The sequence below is a fragment of the Megalobrama amblycephala genome, linkage group LG13 (assembly GCF_018812025.1).
Source record: "Megalobrama amblycephala isolate DHTTF-2021 linkage group LG13, ASM1881202v1, whole genome shotgun sequence".
Classification (NCBI taxonomy): Eukaryota; Metazoa; Chordata; class Actinopteri; order Cypriniformes; family Xenocyprididae; genus Megalobrama; species Megalobrama amblycephala.
Genome location: NC_063056.1, coordinates 3,954,963 through 3,977,421, shown reverse-complemented (window position 1 = coordinate 3,977,421; position 22,459 = coordinate 3,954,963). Strand labels below are relative to the sequence as shown.

Here is a 22,459-nt window from a genome sequence, read left to right as displayed (position 1 = left end):
TAAATCTCATTTGGATGAAATCACCATCGTGGGCATTTAGATGAGCCATATTCTCAGACTGTGTCATAGAAACATCTTCCCCTGTATTAGAGCCATATGTCAAAGCAAGGCACTGCCAGTGCCAGATTAGACTCATGATGTGTCATTCCTTGTTATGGGACAATTAACCAAACAGTGCATGGGAACTTTCTACTACTGAATAGACCTTTACAACTACAGTTACTTACACCAACCTGGACATCTAGGCCATTCCAGAACATTTAAACCCTTCGTTGGGCCTTTTACTCAAGTTAATTCTGTTAGCATTGATGAAGGAGTGATTACTACTAATTTAGGGCATGTGTCATTTGTTAAACCCACCCATCTATAATTAGAGATGACCCTTGAGGCATGCTGCACTCCAACACCATCAAGAGAGGCTTCACTTGAGAGCAAGAGCTCAGTTTATCTTGCACCTGCATGAGAAACTCTACAGGAATTTCTTCTCTCTGATCACAGCCGAGAGTAACATTAATACTTTTTGCAGCTGTAATGATTGCTTGACCTAGAAAAGATCAGAAAACAAAAAGGAATATTTCATCCAATTTTTTTGTCATTTACTCATTTTGTTTCAAACCCTTCTGTTGTTATCTTTTTCCATAGGACACAAAAGACTTTACACGTCTCTTTTCCATTCAACAACAGTTCATAGTGACCACAGCTAAATAATGAGAGGATATTCATTTTTGGATAAACTATTCCTTTAATAGCAACAAGCATTAACCAACCCAGCCTCATTGGAAATATGTGTCTCTAACTACATTTCTGCAAAACTGCAAAAACATAGTCTTGCCTATACATAAATTTCACTTTAATTTCCAGCTGAAATGAACACCCAGATGCAGTAAAATGAACTTTAATGACATCCCATTCTTAATCCGTAGGTTTTAATATGGAGTTGGCCCACCCTTTGCAGCTATAACAGCTTCAACTCTTCTGGGAAGGCTTTCCACAAGGTTTAGGAGTGTGTTTATGGGAATTTTTGACCATTCTTCTAGAAGCGCATTTGTGAGGTCAGGCAGTGATGTTGGCGAGAAGGCCTGGCTCACAGTCTCCGCTCTAATTCATCCCAAAGGTGTTCTATGGGGTTGAGGTCAGGACTCTGTGCAGGCCAGTTAAGTTCCTCCACACCAAACTCGCTCATCCATGTCTTTATGGACCTTGCTTTGTGCACTGGTGCGCAGTCATGTTGGAACAGGAAGGGGTCATCCCCAAACTGTTCCCACAAAGTTGGGAGCATGAAATTGAACAAAATGTCTTGGTATGAGTAAGAGTTCCTTTCACTGGAACTAAGAGGCCAAGCCCAACCCCTGAAAAACAACCCTACACCATATACTTTTGGCAATATAGTGTGTGTGTGTGTGTGTGTGTGTGTGTGTGTGTATATATATATATATATATATATATATACACTAGGGCTGTAACGATATGCGATATGAAACCGAAATCGCGATAGGCAGGTCCACGAACCTGTATCGCGATGTGAGAAGGCAGAATCGCGACACACCTCTTCCAACTCCCAGAGTTATCCTTCCTGTCCAGATCCAATGCTACCACATTTTTAAATTACTATAATTATTAGGGGTGTAACGATTTATCGTAGATGGTGTGTCTTAATCAGCTCTCTAGTTCAGTAAGTGTTTCGGGCACACATTGAATCTTGCAAGCAGGTTTAAACGTTTCTCATGTCAGTCTCTTGCATGGTCGCGTGAGAAAAGTCGTGGCTTTCTTTCACCGCAGACAGTGCACAGCAATAGCTGTGCTCACAGAAAAGCAAAAGACGCTTGCGATGCTTTGCTTTAAGAAGTTCTGTGGGGCCGTTCACATATTGCGTCTTTTCCGCGTGCAAGTCAGTTATTATTTTCAAATGTAGCCGCGCGGCAGGCGCGCTCATAATGGGATCAACGCGGTCGCGACGCGCATGCAATTCTCAACTTCTCAGAATGCCGCAAGCGCACCGCAGGTCGTGTGACAAGAATCAACCGATCAGCTATGGCCTTTCCGTAACAAAACATCAAAAGCTCAGCCGAACAGCTGATCATAGCTGTTCATGGTGGTTTTTATATCTTATCTCCATCAATATATCTCGTAGTAAAACTAATGCAAGGGCTAGAAATCATTTATCCTTTGCAGAAACATCCTGATCCTCTTGGAGAGCTCAGTTCATGGTTGCATAGCAACGACCGACGCCACGGGAGCGCAATCGCTTTGGAAAGAAGGAGAAGCGGTGCGGCCGCGCCTTCCACGCGTTTTTAGACGCGATATGTGAACGGCCCCTATTCATAATTCTAAGTTCATGTTAAATTTAACATTTTTTTTCAGTGACAGACAGCCCTATTCAACTGTTAATTTGAATACAGAAGGTTTTTATTAAAATTTTATATTTATTTATTTTATTGAAATGTGATCTTGTATATACAACAAGGAAAATTATTGAAATTTGTTCGTTTTTTTAATAAATCTTATTTGAATTTCAGTTTCATTTTGTTCAAAATATCGTGATACGTACCGTATCGTGACCTGAGCGTATCGTTACACCCCTAATATACACACTTTTGATGTGAAGCGCTCATGTATGAGTCTCATGAAACCATTTAAAAAAAGAGCTGAAATGCTAGCTAAAATGGCATGGTTACTTAAGGTAATTTTAAAGTAAAGCATTTTTATCTCAAGTTTGCTTTTGTTAACACTATCAGTTAGGTTTAGGGTTTAGTGTAGGTGGTACTTTATTTTCAAATGTTATTTTCGAACTGTGTTGATACTTACTACAACCAACATAATAATACATTGCCACAGTCACATGTAACTGTTCTGGTGAAAATTGAAGACGCCATTTAGTGCCACTTACTGGACATTTCACTTTGAAACTGCCATGAAACATTCTACAAGCAATGCAATATCATTTTGCAGAAATGTACCCACAGGTAGGTTTCTGTCATGAGTCAGGGATGTTTAATAAACCCGCACCTGCAATGGAGGAAAAAACTCTTAAAGCGTCACCTGATAAGAGCAGCAAATGTACACGGCAAAACGTATTTCAGGTTTTGCAGAAATGCAGGCAGTATTTCCAGTGAGCCTGGGTTGGCTTTAACACAGTGAACAAGGGAAATTATTTGTATTAGTTGTTAGTCAATTGTTGACAGAGGATAAAACTGTTCGTGTTTCTGTCTGGTTATTTTGGAGCAGAGAGCAAAGATTTCAGTATGGTCGTCTCATAGTGCGTGTTGTGAAAAGCTGTGTTTTTCCAGATGTGTGTCATCATCTCACTAGTTGTTTGCTCCCATAGGGATCAGATGAAACCATTCGAGTGGTCTCCATGGACAAGGACTACCATGTGGAGTGCTATCACTGTGAGGTGAGTTGAGTTTGGGAGACGACTACAATAAGACGGTCAGAACACTACGCAAGTCTCATCTGTGCTCTGATTTAGTGTCATTCTCAATGGTCATATGACGCTATTTTAAAAGTTATTTTGTTTATTGGGTGTATTAGAATAGGCTAACATGCTTTAATGTTCAAAAACATTATTCTTTACATACTGTACATTATTGTAGCTCCTCTATTCCCAGTCTGTCTGAAATACGCTGATTTCTACAAAGCCCCTCCTTCTGAAAAGCTCAGTGTGCTCTAACTGTCCAGCTGACCCAGTGCATTGTGATTGGCCAAAAACCTCAAGAGTGTCTCAGAAATGTAACGTCCCTTACCATAATCGTGAGCTTCAGCTTCTAAGGCTTCTAAAACAACTGTACAGTAAACACACAGTTAAAGGATTAGATCACTTTCAAATGAAAATTAGCAACACAATCGGAGTTATATTAACAAATATCCTGACTCATCTGAGCTTTATAATGGCAGTGAACAGGGGTCACTGTATGAGCTGAAGAAACTGCTTCCGTCCACATCCATCCATCCATCATAAATATGGACTCTACACGGCTCCGGGGGGTTAATAAAGTCCTTCTGAAGGGAAGCGATGCATTTGTGTAAAAGTAAATATCCAGCTTCAGCCAGACCGCTTTCCGTATCCAAGTTACAAAAAAAAAAACAGAACTGGCATCACGTCAGTTAAGCTTTTTCCATAAGTTGAATAGGGAAGGCATAGGACATAGCGTAAGCTTTGTGAACTGCAAGAGTTTTACACTTTCTTTGTAACTTGAATATGAAAGGCGGTCTGGCGGAAACTAGATATTTTACTTCAGAACTTGTTAAATATGGATATTGTTTTACACAAGTGCATCGCTTCGCTTCAGAAGGCCTTTATTAACCCCCCGGAGCCGCGTGGAGTACGTTTAAGATGGATGGATGGATGTGGATGGATGCACTTTCTTTAGCTTCACACTCGCTGCCATTATAAAGCTCGGATGCTTCATGATATTTAATAATATATCTCTGATGGTCTTCATCAGAAAGAATACAGCCACATATACACCTGAGTGTGAGTAAAGCTTAGGCTAATTTTCATTTGAAAGTGAACTAATCCTTTAATAACGTCGTCAGTTTTAGCAAATCGATTTGAGTCCGAGTAAGATTATAAAAGACCGGAACCAACTTAGCAAGCACAACTTGAGCAGGTTTCACAGTGGTAAGTTTTTGGCTTTTTGTACCTTTCTTAACTTTCTTATTCAGTGTTATAACTAGGGATGTGCCCGAAGCCGGAGAGGCACGCATTATTTGGAGCTCCTAAAGGGATGTGGTTAGGCTTGCTGTTGTAGTCGGTTACGTTACAGTACATCAGATTTCACTTATCACATGAAGATATTAAGGAGAGATGACTGACAGGACGATGTCAGAGATTTGGTGTGCAACAGATCCTGAGCATCACTGACAAATATCTTATCTTGTAAAATGTGTGGTCAGTACCGCCGCTCCCTATACACAGAGTACGCGGGATCGAGAAATGGAAAGTAAAAGTAAAAAGCGAGCGCACATTCAAAAGCTTGTTCAATATCCCGCATATTGATAGCACCTCCCTAATGCGTGCAAATAATGTACAATATAATTACCCAACTATATAAAGCAATGAAATATATATTTTCCTCCCATCTCATCACTATGTCCCTTTAGAGGCTCCGTATAATGCGTCATTTCCTTTCCGAACATAGCATTCGGCTTCAGGCATGTCCCGAGTTATAACAATTTAATTTGTCGTCTTCACCGTAACAACTTTATGTCCTGAAGAGACAACATAAAAAGCTGTTTAAAAAACATACTGAAGTGTATATTTCTGATTTATTTAGGTGCATATAGCCAGCGTTATACTCTCCCAGATTCAGGAAGCTGTCCTTTTATAAATTGTGCTGTACACAAGCTAACTTTTGTCTTGTACTGCATTATAAATGAATCTTAACCACTGATAGCTAATTCATCCATTTTCTGAAATAAACACACAGCATCTTCATGACATGGTGACAACACTACATTTCACTGAAACCTCACCTTCTCTCTTTGGGTTTGTAACATCTGGACTTCAGTCGAGGTGTTTTAGGCAGGTCTGTAACTTTGCAGATCATATACATGCACTAATAGATGCATTAAACACTAAAGAAAAGGAAACCATTAAAAAGCATCATATGACCCCTTTAATGCAAGTAAAGAAGCCTTTGTTGTTGGAAATAAATCACCACTTCTCCTGAGGCCTCCATGCCTTGTCATGTGATATTAACAAAGATCTGCTAATGTCTTAAAACAGTAGAGCATGAACTTGAACAGTCACTCTTTTCCCCAGGACTGTCACATGGAGTTGAATGACGAGGAGGGTCACCGCTGCTATCCTCTAGACGGACACCTGCTCTGTCACGCATGTCACCTCAAACACATCGACCCTGCCGCCCCTCTGTCTGCAGCAAACAGCTACCACAGTCAGTTTTAAGGATCTGCCACCCCCTTGTGGGTGTTCAGAGACATCACAATCATTTGCCAAAGATGCTCAGCTATTACATGCCAAAAATCACAGCTGAGATTGAGATTACAAAAAGAAAGTAATTTAGCCTTGCTTGTATAATACAAATGCTGTAAACAATGAGCCATTGGCTTATGCAAAATGCTACAGATTTTTGTAAATAGGGCACCCATTACATGCTGTATGTTATTACTAAACTTTGCAAACCTTTTTCTGAATTTCTTCAATGGCATCTAATAGTATATAAACATTTATTTAAGTCTTTTTTAAAAGGTTTGCTCAGTAATTGTTTTTATTCTCTTGTGCTGGTCAATATTCTTCAAGTTATACTGATACTAAACAAAGTAGACGCTGCATCATAAAAAAGCAATTTTTTTTGAAAATTTCAGAAGCTTATTTGAATGCTTGTTCATCAAGCACATCAAGCATAAACCAACCAAATAAAAATCACACTTTTCTACAGTCATGTTTTTACATCTATTATTCTGAATACCTTTGAATACCTTTTGTCACTGCACAGAATTCAGCAGTACACCACAGCTCTTAAACTTGGCAGGTCAAACCCACACCTTGACACCAATTACTCTCAATTCAAAACCATTATATCAGACATGGAGGTTGACATGTTTTTTCTGTTAATGATCTTGATTGTTTGTACATTTTGTTGAGTGAAGATAGAATGGCACAATAGAATGTCGGGTTGTTTGCCAAGTTTGGTGAATCGGATCACAAAAGCTATTCTTGCAGAAATTCAAATAATTTAAATGGGTTGTCACAAAACTCCAGATTAAGATGAAATGATCTTGAGGCCAAAAGTAACTGCAGCATAGCTCACCTGCTTATTTATAAATAACCATGGGAAAGACTTAGTAAATCATTTATATGCCTGTCGTTTCTATCATTTTCATTAGTTAAGCGGTTGATTGTGTTCACTGCCTTGTGTTCTCAGTGTTACTTATTTATCCATCTGCTCCTATTAAAACGTAGGATGTGATGTGTTATGCTGATGATTTTGAAAAAAATAAAAGATTTTATGATGATTTATCAAGACTTTTTTTTTAGTAGAGATGTACCGATTGCAATTTTCTTGGCCGATTCCGATGCCGATTTTTTTGTTAGTGTGATCGTCCTGATCCCTAATTTTTGCCGGTGCCGATTTTCTTTCTAAGAACTATAAATGACAACATATACAAACAAAAATCTACTTTTCTTCAATGCAGAGTTTTATTTTCATAAAAAAAAAAAAAACAAGTAAAAGTCAGTAATAAAATATAAACAGCTCAAATAAATGCAATAGAATAAACGGCTATGAAACTACGTTTTTTGGGTTAACTGGGTTTTTATTCAGGTAATCAATCATTGTGTTATTTTGCATTGGTTACCTTAATTTCTGTAGTCTTTATTGCAAATAATTCTTACCATTAAAGTTATAAAACACATTCAGTCAAGAGAAGAAAGTGATTTTCTTTGTCTTTTGTTCTTTGATTAACATGACAGACAGCAGCAGGAATATTGGACTGCTGTCCCTTTAAGAGTTTATGAACGGTGTTCAACGGACCCAATACTGTTAAACACAACATGAGTTCACTTTCTTAGCTATTTAACGATTAAAAACTGACAGCGTTTATCTCTGTACTCACCAAGATTGCCTGTGCCGCTGGTTTTGACATACTTTTGTATGTATTTTACAGTTTAAGCTCAGTAAGCCACTCATTTTGGTACGTTACTTGTGACTCTGTTTGACTTCTGTCTCTGTTCGTGGCTTGTCCGCTCCACAGCTCAGTGGTGCGCGCGCTTTTGGTGTGACCGCGAAACCTGCGGGAATGACTAAAATTATGCGCGATACAAGCACTACTTACCGGAGCGAATGAGACGAGAGAGAGAGGAGGCGCCCGCGCGGGTGTGTGTCACTTAACCGTGACAGAGAAGAGAGCGAGAACGCGCAGCAGACGTTATTGCCTGATTCTCTGACCCAGTTCGTTTGCTGGTTTCCATGGTTGTAATACGCGGTGTTTTCCGCCAACTGGCAACCTGTGATGTCGAAATACTATTGGATAAACTGCAGCACGAGGTTTCGCACAGACCAAAACAAAAACAGACATTCCGACACGGAACGCACATTTTCAAAGTAGAATATTTGGTTGTAGCATTGTCTTTCTGAGAAACAAGTAGGTGAACTTGGCATGTTTCCTAAATATCTGCAAACATATTGGGGTATTTTTATGCTTTATTAAAGTAAAAATCTTAAATAGAGCCCCGTTAACACATTTTCCTAAACCATAACACTCTTTATATATCTCAGAACCAGTGTAAACACTGCACAGATGTCAGCTGAACCCGGGATACCTCAAGGATCAGTGCTTGGCCCAATCCTCTTTTATAAAAGTATTTTTTAATAAATGTTGCTTTTTATTGATGTTTTCACTGCCTATGTTTGTTCTTTCTAAAACTGAGTAATACTAGTAGATCCACAACTAATCAAGCGTTAGTTCTGGCAGGTCACATCAATCAAGTTCACATCAGCTGACTCTCAGCTTATCCACATCTACCAATAGGAATACAACTCCTATCATAGCATCCCTATATAAGGTCCATTTAGTATTATCAGCAGCTTTATCACATTGCTCAGGAGCTACCCTCTTCCTTTCCCAGCTCCTCCTCTCGTCAGGACTTGGCCTTATGATATACATCTTCAAATCAGACTGTCGCTGCTTTTCCTGCTCTTATCCATGCTAGGCTACAATGGATGGGTAGGGAGTTCTTGCCCAGAACAGGACCATACCGCCAATCCAAACTGCATGCTAACTGTCAGTTGACGATAGTGCTCCTGACAAAACTATATTCTACTACTATCAAAAGTATTTGGAAATACAGTATAGCATAGTATCCAAGGTTACTTTTTAGGGTTCCCAACAATAGTTATTGATTCATTGCATGGCTTTAACTACAAATTTAGGATTGGGGGAAGTAGTTTACAAATTCACCATTGAAAAACCTTTATGACCACTAATAAGCAGTTTCTTTTCAAATGAAAAATTACAAAAATGGTGCAGTTTTCTAAGAAGGATTCACGTTTATTCCATGTCTAATCACCCTCTCACCACATAAACTATTACAAATAATGCTATTGTTTACCTAAAGTAGACCAAGAACAAGTCTGCACCATGCAGGTGTTATAAATGACCCGGACTGCTGATTATTTCTAGTAATTTATTACATGCTTGAAAGAATTAACAAATGGACAGTTTGCATCCAAATGGTGATGCAGAAACAAACACACACATAAACAAATAATGACAGAAGTAAACCCTGCGTCAAAAAGAACATTATTAGTAAGATTTAAATACAGCCTAATCCTAATATAGTGATTAAGACAGATTTAATTTAGCTTTGTCTGGGTGAGAAGGCCTGGGTCACAATCTCCGTTCCAGTTCATCCCAAAGGTGTACGATGGGGTTGAGGTCAGGGATTCAACAAGTTCTTCCACACTAAACTCATCCAACCATGTCTTCATGGACCTTGCTTTGTGCACTGGGGCACAGTCATGCTGGAAAGGAAAAGGGCCATCCCCAAACTGTTCCCACAATGTTGGAAGCATAACATTGGCCAAATTGCTGTGGTATGCTGAAGCATTAAGATTTCCCTTCACTAGAAATAAGGGGCCTACTCCAACCACTGAAAAACAGCCCCATACCAATATACCTCCTCAACCAAACTTCACAGTTGGCACAATGCAGTCAGGCAGGTGACGATCTCCTGGCATCCACCAAACCCAGACTTACCCATCAGACTGCCAAACAATGAAGCATGATTCATCTGTTCCCAGAACAGGTTTTCACTGCTCCAGAGTCCAGTGTTGGTGTGCTTTACAGCACTCCATCTGACTCTTGGCATTACACTTGGCGATGTGAAGCTTGCATGCAGCTGCTTGACCATGGAAACCCACTCCACAAAGCTCCCGCTGCACAGTGCTTTTGTGCTTATATTAATGCCAGAGTATCATTTAGCAGAGCGTTGGCAACTTTTACGTAACCTGCACCTCAGCATTCGGTGACCATAGTCTGCATGACTTTACACAGTCTTCCGCTTCAGGCTGAGTTGCTGCTTTTCCGAAACACTTCCACTTTTCAATAATACCATTTACGGTTGACCGTGGAATTTCTAGCTGGGGTGAAATTCCACGAATGGACTTATTGCAAATGTGGCATCCTATCGCTGTACCACGCTTGAATTCACTGAGCTCTTCAGAATGACCCATTTTTTCACAAATGTCTGTAAATGCAGACTGCGTGGCTAGGTGCTTGGGTTTTATACACCTGTGGCCATGTGCCTGATTGAAACACCTGAATTCAATAAGAGGTGTGTCCCAATACTTTTGTCCGTATAGTGTGTGCATGTATGTATACTGTATACATACACACACACCGATCAGGCAGAACATTATGACCTCCTTCCTAATATCGTGTTGGTCCATCTTTTGCTGCCAAAACAGAACCCGTCGAGGCATGGACTCCTCTAGACCCCTGAAGGTGTGCTGTGGTATCTGCACCAAGATGTTAGCAGCAGATCCTTTAAGTCATGTAAGTTGTGAGGTGGAGCCTCCATGGATCGGACTTGTTTGTTCAGCACATCCCACAGATGCTCGATTGGATTGATATCTGGGGAATTTGGAGGCCAAGTCAACACCTCAAACTTGTTGTTGTGCTCCTCAAACCATTCCTGAACCATTTTTGCTTTGTGTCAGGAGCATAATCCTGCTGAAAGAGACCACAGACACCAGGGAATACCGTTTCCATGAAAGGGTGTACATGGTCTGCAGCAATGCTTAGGTAGGTGGTACGTGTCAAAGTAACATCCACATGGATGGCAGGACCCAAGGTTTCCCAGCAGAACATTGTCCAAAGCATCACACTGCCTCCGCCGGCTTGCCTTCTTCCCATAGTGCATCCTGGTGTCATGTGTTCTCCAGGTAAGCGACACACACGAACCCGGCCATCCACGTGACGTAAAAGAAAACGTGATTGATCAGACCAGGCCACCTTCTTCCATTGCTCCGTGGTCCAGTTCTGATGCTCACGTGTCCACTGTTGGCTCTTTCGGCGGTGGACAGGGGTCAGCATGGACACCCTGACTGGTCTGCAGCTATGCAGCTCCATACGCAACAAACTGATGCACTGTGTATTCTGACACCTTTCTATCAGAACCAGCATTAACTTCTGGAGCAATTTGAGCTACAGTAGCTCTTCTGTTGGATTGGACCACATGGGCCAGCCTTCGCTCCCCACGTGCATCAATGATCTTGGCCGCCCATGAGCCTGTCGCCGGTTCACCACTGTTCCTTCCTTGGAGCACTTTTGATAGATACTGACCACTGCAGACCGGGAACACCCCACAAGAGCTGCAGTTTTGGAGATGCTATGATCCAGTCGTCTAGCCATCACAGTTTGACTCTTGTCAAACTCGCTCAAATCCTTACGCTTGCCCATTTTTCCTGCTTCTAACACATCTATCCATCTTCTGTCCCACCCACTAACAGGTGCCGTGATGAAGAGATAATCAGTGTTATTCACTTCACCTGTCAGAGGTCATAATGTTATGCCTGATCGGTGTGTGTATATATATATATATATATATATATATATATATATGTATACAATATTAAATTTTTTTATTTCTGAGGCTTTATTTAGGCTCCTCCACAGTTATACTGAACTTCACAGGTAAGATTCTGAGTGGGAAATCTGTACAGCTGCTATAGAGAAATGGAAAGATTGTTTCTGTAAATGTGCTGATGAACGTGCACAGATGTGTGTTAGTAAGCGGATCAGAGAATGAAACCGTTCCTCCGTCCCAGTCCAGCTTCACTCTAATCACCTTCAGTCTCTCTTCAACGGCTAAATGCGTGCGAGTCATCAGCGGTGACTGTGACGTATACTGGCCAGCCATATAGCGCACACGCCACGCTCCAGTGTCAAAGAACACGTTTCCTTTTCTCTGGTTAGATGCTGTTGTTACTCCAACAGACCAGCATGTGTTGTTTTCGACCTCCACATCCCAGCAGTGCTGTCCAGAGTTAAAGCCCTCAGAACCCAGCACACAGTGGTAATAGTCAAATCTCTCTGGATTTTCTGGATACTGTTGTCCATCAGCGCTGGATTTTACATGGGTCAGATCATCAGACAGGAACAGCAGAGGATATGCGGTGTTGGGGTCCAGTGTGACAAGAGCTGCTGAGAGAATACAATACTCAGAATGCGAAACACATGTACTGACCATCGCAGGCATGATTTTTATGGTGAGTTTAAATGCATTGTGTAATTATTGTCTGTGACAGTGTCATTTAAACCCATTCAAAACCCACTGATTGTAACTATCTCCTGCATCTTCTCCCAGACTTTGAACCTCAGGTTTCCCAGGTGTTCTGGCACATTCATTAATGCTCCAGTAGGAATCTCTGGATCCTGCAGTGTGATCTGGGCTCTGCGATTACATTCAGGAGTTAGAAAGAAAGAAGGACTGCACTACAGAGAAAAGAGCAAGATAACGGCTCACTTACCTTTCTTCTGAGAACATGAAGTTCTGCAAAACACAAAAGGAGGAAATAAGCTGCATGATCAAATGTCTTATTTAACCCTCAACTTGTGGTCAACAAATATTTATTTATTTTTTTTTCATGCAGATTCCGATATCTTCCGATATAAAGCAGATGGCGGATATAAAGTACTGTGCAAAAGTCTTAGGCACATTAGTATTTTCACCTTTTGTTGGCAGGTTATTTACACTAACTCTGCACACCACTGTGTGATTGAGCCAGACAAAGTTACAAAAGAAACCTGTCTGATAACAGGATCAGTGCTAAGGGGCCGTTCACACAGAACACGTTTTTGTATTCCACTGTGCTACTTTTCCATTGTAAACACATGCTAGATTGCGCTCATGTCTTGTGTGTTTTGTTGGTTTTGTGTTTTGTTTATATTGTGCATGTCTCCGGCTAACTCATGTTATCACTGTCTTACTGATATACTTCTGCTAATCAGCTGTGGGCCACTATTACCTAAAACTGTGTCCATTAATGCAGATTGTCTGTCATTACTACTACTCTGAGTAATGATAAGCAAGAGCAAGATTTGTTTTACAAACTTTAATGTTTTATCAGTCATTCACGTTAGTGCTCAGCTAACGTATGCGGTGTTATTGACACAGTTAGATACAGTTCCCACATGTGCACTGCAATAAACTAGAAATATACACATCGGTTTGTTGATGGACACACATTTATTAATGCTGATGGTGAGGAATTACAGTTCCAACATCTCATGATGAATGTCAAACTGAGTAGCGTATCACTGAGAAACGTCCTGCTCAAGTCGTCCTTGCGATGGATGATCGGGTTGAATAACTTGTTCTTCTAATATTTCATCATCGGACTCGCGCTCGGATTGATATGGTCAAATCAAACGCCATCATTGCTGTCTTTACAGTGTGTACAATCACTGAACTCCGTCAACCTCTGGAGCTGAATCAGTAATGGTAATGGGAGTTTGTTTTTGCATACAGTGTAAGCAGTAGACCAATCACAACAGACTGGGCTGTCTGACCAATCAGAGCAGAGCAGGCTCACGGAAAAGAGGGATTTTGAGAAAATGAAGCATCGGACAAGTCGTTTGAGAATCATTGAAAAATGTGGTGATGTGCAATGTATATTATGAGAAAATACAAGTGTTTTTTGACCTTTGATGCATGTAAACCTGTTATAGGAACCTTTAAAATAGCATAATTGGGGCACTTTAAGATAAAAGAAGTAAAAAAAAGTGTCTCCTTGCAGGAGGTCGCTCCACTGACCTGTGTCTCATTTTAACACAGAAAAAATGCATTCTTGTGTGAAAAATGCATTCTTCGAAAATGCGCCACAGCAAAAGCGTGTTCTGTGTGAACTTGCCCTATGACCAGAGGTGTTGTCTTTTGACGTGACTGACCGGAGTTCGAATCTGCCTTCTTACGAACTCATTCTTCTCCTTTTCCCATCACTTATCAACTCAGAGAGGCATTTATTTTAAATAAAAATAAAATAAAAATATTTGAAAAGTGGAAATATAGTGCCTAACAGGTATTTAATAGTAGGAATAAAGTGTTTAAAGGGTAGGTGTAGGGGAGAGCTTTAGGGACAGAGATGTCTCAATAAGGCAGCATCCATTTTAATAATTATAATCATATACACTGAATATTACGGTGACCGGGAGGGGACATGTACGGTTCACTTAGTTTTGTCGTGGCCACGACATATAAACTTGTGTGAACGTGATATGTCGTGGCCACAAGATATTAATTCGTGGGAACGTGATAATAAGTCGTGGCAACAAGATCGTTTTGTCGAGGTAACGACATCCTTATGTCGTGGCCACGCGATGTAAAGTCGTGGCCTCGAGATCATATGGTGAGGGAACGAGATATTTTTCTCGTGGCCACAACTTCATTATGTTGAGGGAACATCTACTTCTCATGGCCACGAGTTACATGTGTAAACAATCTGCGCTACCATAGCAACCTGAACTATCAGAAATGGATAAGATTATAATACTATTTATTTTTAATTAAGAAAAAGCGCGGAATTAATAAGTGATTATTAACACGTTGCCTATCCATGGGTTTCAAAGACGTCACTTCCGCTATGCCCGCCGCCATATTTGTGACCGGTCAGAGCTGTGCGCTCTGTTTAAGTCTATGGTGACAGCAGCTACAACTACCAGAGGAAGGCCAACAAAACGCTCTCGGAAGGTTCACAACAAATTTACAATATGTCTGGGATATGTGGTGCTGTTAGCCGTTTCAACAGTCGTCAGAACTACAAATTTATTTGATCCCAAAGGAGTTAGAGTTAGATAGGAGTTAGGAGTTAGATACTGTAGTCATTAAAATGTTTACAGTAATATTAAAACTTTCATATTTTTTTTAAAAAAAAATGATGCATTATTTTTAATAACTAGCTCTTATATTGTTCTCGTATTATATTCAGCAACACGTGGTTTGATTAATAAGGATCACGAACAATAACAGATTTTTTTCTCAAATCATCTCATTTTGATAGTATTATTTGAGCTGCACGCGCTGAATGAACATCCGTAAAATGAAGCGCTTTAAGTTAATTAACTCAACGGAACACATCCTATATAGGGTAATTCATATATATTTATACAAGATAGACATAAAATTACAACTTATATTTGCACAAAATCATGCACGCATGTATATGAACTAAGTAATGTAGTCAGCTCGCGTCGTGAATTTGTTCATCCTGTAATAACACGCCGAAACACAGCAACTAGAATTCACAATATTTTAATACAATATTGTATACAATTATAATGTTATGTAAATGACAGTCCCAGCAGTTATTAATGTTGTGCATTGTTTGGCTGCCAGTGGTGTGGTCCTTTATGAATGAAGCCAATAATTCCGCCGATCTAACTCCTTTGGGATCAAATAAATTTGCAGTTCTGACGACTGTTGAAACGGCTAACAGCACCACATATCCCAGACATATTGTAAATTTGTTGTGAACCTTTTGAGAGCTTTTCGTTGGCCTTCCTCTGGTAGTTGTAGCTGCTGTCACCATAGACTTAAACAGAGCGCGCAGCTCTGACCGGTCACAAATATGGCGGCGATAGAATACAGTGACGTCACATGAAACCCCCGTGTTGTGTGCGATGCAGAATTCGAATGAAGTTTATCAATAAATAGGCCTATTAGAATATGCCGTGTATATTTTTATCACATCCAACAGTCTTTTAAATCCATTCACTGATTGTTAATTTTTTTTTTAATTTCATATTTTTACATTATTTATTATTATTATTATTATTAAGCTATCATTATTGGTTAAATGTTTTTTATTCATTGTTATGTAGCCCTATTTGCTTTATTTTCCCCTTCATTTCGTGTATCCTTTCTGTAGGCCTATATTATGTTGTTAGCTATATTTTGTAAATACTTTAAATGCTAGATCATGCCGATAAAATGTGACTTTATGACTGTATTGTAGCCGTGAATATAGGATAAATGAGCGTCTGTTATCATTTGTAGACCCTCGTGCCCGTGACAGCATTTGAATGAAGTTCGAATAATTTATTATTATTAATTGGTTGTTAAAAGAATATTTAAGCCAAAAAAAAAAAAAAAATCCATTCACTGATATAGCCTAGACAAAAACTTAATTTTGTTCATCATTTTATTTAGGTTTAATAGGCATATTAATAATAATAATACTAATAATAATAATAATTATTATTATTATTATTATTATAAAGACACGATCAGAAGGCTGTGAGATGGGATGGATAAATGTTCATTATCATTAAATGAAGTTTGTTATCAAATTGATAACAACAAACTTCATTTGAATGCTATAGTGGCTACATCTGGCGCAATATAGGCTATTTATAGCTTACATTGCGCGCGATGTTGACTAGATAGACAGCATTCAAATAATAATAATTTCTTAATTCCGCACTTATTTTATTATTCTTAATTCCAGGTTGCTATGGTAGAGCGCGTTGTTACATGTAGGCAGGATGTCCTTACCACGACTTATTATTACGTTCCCACGAATTAATATCTCGTGGCCACGACATATTATCATGTTCCCACGAGTTTATATCTTGTGGCCACGACATATTATCACATTCCCACGAGTTTATGTCGTGGCCACGACAAAACTAAGTGAACCGAACATGTCCCCTCCCGGTCACCGTAGAATATGTAATATATGCAAAGTTACTGAATGTCTGTTGAGGAGCATCAAAATAAAGTGTTAGCAGATATTATTCAGACAGTCTTCTAATAGGCTACTCTAATGACTGCTAGTTGCCATGTAGTTGCAACGTTACTTATAGTCAGAAGAATATCTAAAGTGGACTATCAAAATAAAGTGTTACTGAAAATACTGCTATTTTCACTTAAATAGCTGCCAATACCGTTTACTATCTAATAATTTATTAGACAGAACTGTTAAACAGAGAAGACAGAGATAAACTAATGAAGATGGAGAATCAGTGCTCAGGCACTGGCTCTCAGCAAAAATAAAAATCCTGCTTCTACACATCAGCCAAACAGAAAAACTTACGGCCAAATATCGGCTGATATATCAGTCGACCCTTAACCTTCATGAGAGTAACTTTAATGTCTTTATGTGTGTTGATAAATACATTAAGACCTATACAATAAAACATTCAATTGAAAATACAGGTTAGTTCTTACTTGCAGAAAGGGCATGTTGGCAGCGTCTAAATCATCTTTAATAGCTCTGATGTTGTTTGAAAGAGATTCAATTTCTCTGTCTATTTGTTCAATCCTCTCGTTCATCATCTGACTCTTTTGATTCTCTTCCTCTATCAGTGCAGATATTCTGAGCATCTCTTCATCTCGCAGAAACTGATGAAGCCGCTCAAACTCCTCCTGCAAGCATCTCACCGTCTGCTGAGCCTGAGTCTGCGGTAAAATACAAAATTTCTTCTACATGAATCGTTCTAAAAAATAAATCTAGAACATTTCACTGTATGTTTCTCACCTTAATGTGTTGTGCTGCATCATCAAATGATTCTTTAATTTCTTTAAAACTCTCGAGTTTTTCTTGTAAATGTTTTAATGCAGTCTTCAATTCCTCCTGAAATTAAATAAAGTTGGTGTTTGTTAAATCAATGGAAAGTCATTAATATTAATGTTATGCAAAAAAGTAGGCCTATATAATTTAAAGTAGTGATTCAAACCTTTTTTACTCAAATATTTACTAAAATATTTCTTCTGGAATTTCTAATTATGACAATGCTGCTTGTTTTTTAGTCTGTTTGTTTTTTTTAACAAAAAAAATTTGATAAATATATAATTAATTAATCAATTCATTTTATCATCCTATAAGATTCAAGACTCTGCATTTTTTTTTTATTTAATCATACTGTGGCCCCCTGGTGGAAAACCACTGATTTAAAGGTGACATATCATGAGGAATCAATTACTTAAATATACAGGAGAATAAACAAGGATGCTACACGTTAACATTGACGAGACCGAACGGTGAAAAGAAAAAACTCGGGGCTTAAATACACAGGGAGAGTAATCAACTGAACGGAAACAGGTGCGTGGAACTAATTAACAACCAAGAAAACTAACTAGGGAACACAGGCAGGCAAAACTGGGACAGAGCACAGTGAAAACAAAAACAAAACTGCATATACATGTTACAACTAGGAAATAAACTCTAACTTCAGAACTCAAAAGTTCCGTCTCAGTCCAAAACAAAACATTTAGTGAAACTAAGTGTCAAGAAACACTCTTTCTGGAAACATTCTGGAAGCAGCAGTGCATCGCCGCCCATATTTACACATCACTAACAGCTGGGCATTTTGTGATGCTGCAATGAAACATGCCAAATTGTGCAGACATCATTTTTGGCCAGGCTGTCATACAAAGAAATTATGAACACATGCAATGAAATTTTAATAACTGATTATGTTGTAGTCAGTGTTTGCTTTTTCCTGTCAGCTTGTGACACTGTCACACAAAATGCATGTTTTACCACTCTATTTATTACAGTGATTTTATGTATAATAGAGTTTTAATTGGTTTACATGTGTTTTAGTCCATTTTATTCCTCTTAACATTTTAAGTGTGTATGTCTTTAAGAGATGAATGGTTGGCCTGTCATGTGACCAGTCACATGACAGGAAGCAGGTAAAACATCTGTATAAAGAGAGCAGCATGGCAAATAAACAAAGACTCACTAACAGTCAACAACACACCTGGATTGCGGAGTTTCCATTTTGCGGACTTACCTCTCCAGTCACAACTTTTGGATTATCACTACTGTGGACATTTGTATATACACCGGTGGACACTCACATTGGGACTTTATCAGCACACTAGGATTCTTGGACTGTTTTAGGGTATGGTACTTGGGACTGTATGCTTTTAACAGACTGAGTTTTCCTGACTAAACTTATCACTGTTTTATGTCTCATTCTTTTAACCACTAGCAAACTCACACAGTAAAATCTGACCCCATTTTAAATCTTGTGACTCAGACAATTTGGCTGATTGTTACAAGCTTTTTGCTTTAATATGCATTTTTTAATGAACCTAATGAACCATAAAACCCCTTAGCTGTAGTTTGCCCTTTTTGCCAAATAATTTTATCAGATAAATACCATAACCAAGTTTATAGTGTTTTGTTCTTGCTTCATATGTAAAAAATTTAAAATATTTTCCTAATATTTTGATGGTTTAATTGAACTTGTAGGGCCATTAAAATCAAATATCCCCTCTGGACCACACTTTTGGCCACTAGTAAAATTATTTACTCCAATTATTAATGATATGACCCCCTTCAGAGAAACGTCCAAAAGAAGCAGATTTCGTGAGCATCTTCTCTTTAATGGGGACCTATAATGCCCCTTTCACAAGATGTAATAAAGTCTCTGGTGTCCCCAGAATGTGTCTGTGAAGTTTCAGCTCAAAATACCCCACAGATCATTTATTATAGCTTGTCATATTTGCCCCTATTTGAGTGTGCGCAAAAACACACTGTTTTTGTGTGTGTCCCTTTAAAGGCAAATGAGCTGCTGCTCCTGCCCCCTTTCCAGAAGAGGGCGGAGCTTTAACAGCTCAACAACAACAAAGCTGGAGAATCTCACGCAGCCAAAATGAGGATTGTCAGTAACGGTGTTCAGCCTTACATTGTTCAAACCGGAGTCGACACTGATGGAGAGACTCAGGAAGAAGTTACAACTTTTAGAATGAAACTGGACGTTTCTGAATGGTTAGTGGATAAATTGATGTAGTTGCTGTGGAGTTGATTCAACTCATCCACTAGCATGTGCCGTCATGTTCATCTTTTGTGCAAATCCAGTGTTGAATTGACCCTCGTTTGTGAAGCAGTCCGGCGTAAAATGACGGCATGACAACAACACTCTACTACAACAACTCTTCCTCTTCTCTAAAGCAGCCCAACATGGCCCCGCCCCCTTTGTTGCCTGTCCTCGGGGGTGGGGTTTATATAAATTTTAGGGTTTGTGATGTCATAAACCTTTGGAAGAAGCTCATTGTAGTCCCTACCAGCCGTTTGTTGTAGTCCTTAAACAGAGATTTCTGTAAAAGAAAATATCTCCCTTTGCATTGAACTTTGAGCGTCGTAACTTTGCAGATGTTCATGCTCAAACAGCAACATTACACACTAACTAAAGTTAAAAAAGTGAAATCAACCACTTCATTAAATGGCCTGAACTACAAGATAAGCATGTTGCACTTCACTAGAAACATAATGCAAAGATTTGTTTGTTTTTTTTTTACCTTCAGAAGTGGTGCGACTTCATCAACGGGCCTGAATGTGTGATTACGGTGTTTCTCTGAATCTCTGCACACCAAACACACGGGATGTTTATCGTCCAGACAGAAGAGTCTGAGTTTCTCTCTGTGCTCATCACAGAGCACATTTCTCTTCTGTAGGAATGACTCGCACACGTTCCGCAATGCAAGATTATTCGGTGGATGACATCCTGTGAATCTTTTCCTGCAAATTGGACATTCGTGAAATCCTCTGGTGCTGCACAACTGTTGATAACACGCTCTACAGAGACTGTGACTACATAACAGAAGCACAGGATCAGTGAAGATGTCGTAGCACACGGGACACTGCAGATCCTCCTCTGAGATTTCACTCATTTTCCACCGCAGTTTCTCCAGTTATGCTGGAAACACTGTAAAACTATAGAAGCTTTTCATATCTGTTATCCCGGATATCCTTGTTCCATTCTGAGGATCAGTCTCTATAGCATGTTTGTTTTGTGATCATGTGATCATCATTATCACATTAGAGGTTAATGATTACTTCAGAGGACGCTTGCAAAGGCACTTCAGATGTTTGTTTGAGCTCTCTGTCTGTCAATATGGTTTCCCAATACTGGGTTAAAAACAACCCAAGGGCTGGGCAAATATAGGACAGAACACATTTTGGGTTTATTTAACCCAGCATAATGGGTTGATTCATTTTTACTATAATACTTTTTTTTTTTTTTACTTCATACATGAATTAATGTTTACGGATTAACTTAAATCCTCTAAACTTTTATAAAATACTCCACAAAACCACTGGTTTCATGATAATTTCTTTATTTTCGATCATATTTTATTGTATAGCATATTTTATATCGTTTTGCCTACATTTAAGCTCGTTTAACAAATATTATAAGTAAAAATTAAGCATTTAGTAGCAATTCAAGTGTAATCGATCAGTCTCTGTTGTCCTGTTTCCACCGTAACGGCGCTGGATCTTGTGCCGGAGATGGCTCGCGTTCGGCGGGTGAACTTCTAACTTCAGACTGCCGCCTGCTTTCACTCGTAGCCGAAAAATGCTGTGACTGACCTGTCCATAAATAATCAGTGTACAATTCTGAGAACATATTTTTAAACATCCTAATATATATATTCTTTATCTTTTTTAATCTTTATTGCTCTCTTCTCAATTAATTTCATCGCATGAAGAATTCACTGAAAGAATTGAGAATACTTCCATTTCATACAAGTAAACGTCTCAGGTTACGCATGTAACCATGGTTCCCTTTCGAAAGGGAACTTCAACTCTGCGCTTGATTGCGCTATGGGGAACCGTCACTCGTGACAGGTGTTCGAAATGCCAAGAATCACAACACTCCAATCCTATTGGCCGGCAACGGTTCCCCATAGCACAATCAAGTGCAGAGTTGAAGTTCCCTTTCGAAAGGGAAGTGGAATCTGATTTCTATCAATACAATGCAATAAAGTACAGTACAAAGTACATGTTTTTGACAGAAGTCTCTTCTGCTCATCAAAGCTGCATTTATTTAATTAAAAATACAGTAAAACAGTAAAATTGTGAAATAATGGTACCATTTAAAACAGCTGTTTTCTATGTGGATATATTGTAAAGTGTAATGTATTCCTGTGATCAAAGCTAAATTGTCAGCATCATTACTCCAGTCTTCAGTGTCACATGATCCTTCAGAAATCATTCTAATGCTCAAGAGACATTTATGATTATTTTCAATGTTGAAAACAGTTGCTGCTTCATTTTTTTTCAGGATTCTTTGATGAATAGAAAGTTTTAAAAAACAGCATTTATTTGAAATAGAATCTTTTGTAACATTATAAATGTCTTTACTGTAACTTTTGATCAATTTAATGCATCCTTGCTGAATAAAAATATTAATTTCTTTCAACTTACTCACGCCAAACTTAACTTTTGAACTGTAGTATATGGTGAAAATGAAAATGTCAAATATAAATGTTATATACAATCTGTAAAAAGTACACAGGGAGTATTTAATTTGAAATATACTATTTAGCCAAATCATGAGTGAGTATAAAAGGTGCCACAATTAATTGTAATACATTTTATTTCTTATGTTTTGTAAAGCAATTTCCAATTGTAAGATGTAAATATGTCTTAGCACTTGTAAAAAGTATGATTTATGCCTTGGAAATCTGAGTACAAGTCCC

General features: G+C 38.8%; 2 protein-coding genes across 6 annotated transcripts in view; one reads left to right on the top strand and one right to left on the bottom strand.

The window, feature by feature from the left end:
* The window catches only part of LOC125242849 (LIM domain-containing protein 1), a 54,084-nt gene extending 47,104 nt beyond the window's left edge, over window positions 1-6,980 (top strand). For all 4 annotated transcript variants that reach the window (XM_048151843.1, XM_048151844.1, XM_048151845.1 and 1 more), the window contains 2 exons: window positions 3,326-3,394; window positions 5,765-6,980. In XM_048151843.1, the coding sequence (XP_048007800.1) occupies window positions 3,326-3,394; window positions 5,765-5,908 (213 nt within the window). In that variant the 3' untranslated portion in view covers window positions 5,909-6,980. The remainder of the gene's footprint in view (window positions 1-3,325; window positions 3,395-5,764) is intronic.
* Window positions 6,981-11,543: 4,563 nt separating this feature from the next.
* LOC125243694 (E3 ubiquitin-protein ligase TRIM35-like) lies at window positions 11,544-20,962 on the bottom strand. 2 transcript variants are annotated; one of them, XM_048153495.1, is made up of 6 exons: window positions 20,276-20,962; window positions 17,502-17,597; window positions 17,192-17,422; window positions 12,495-12,517; window positions 12,300-12,418; window positions 11,544-12,168 (listed from the first exon to the last, which is right to left on the bottom strand). In XM_048153495.1, the coding sequence occupies exons 1-6, from the start codon at window positions 20,645-20,647 to the stop codon at window positions 11,621-11,623; spliced, it is 1,389 nt and encodes a 462-aa protein (XP_048009452.1). In that variant the 5' UTR covers window positions 20,648-20,962; the 3' UTR covers window positions 11,544-11,620. The 2 variants fall into 2 exon arrangements, with proteins under 2 accessions (XP_048009452.1, XP_048009453.1); XM_048153496.1 differs by having other exon boundaries at window positions 11,545-12,165; window positions 20,276-20,958.
* Between the last annotated feature and the right edge of the window lie 1,497 nt (window positions 20,963-22,459).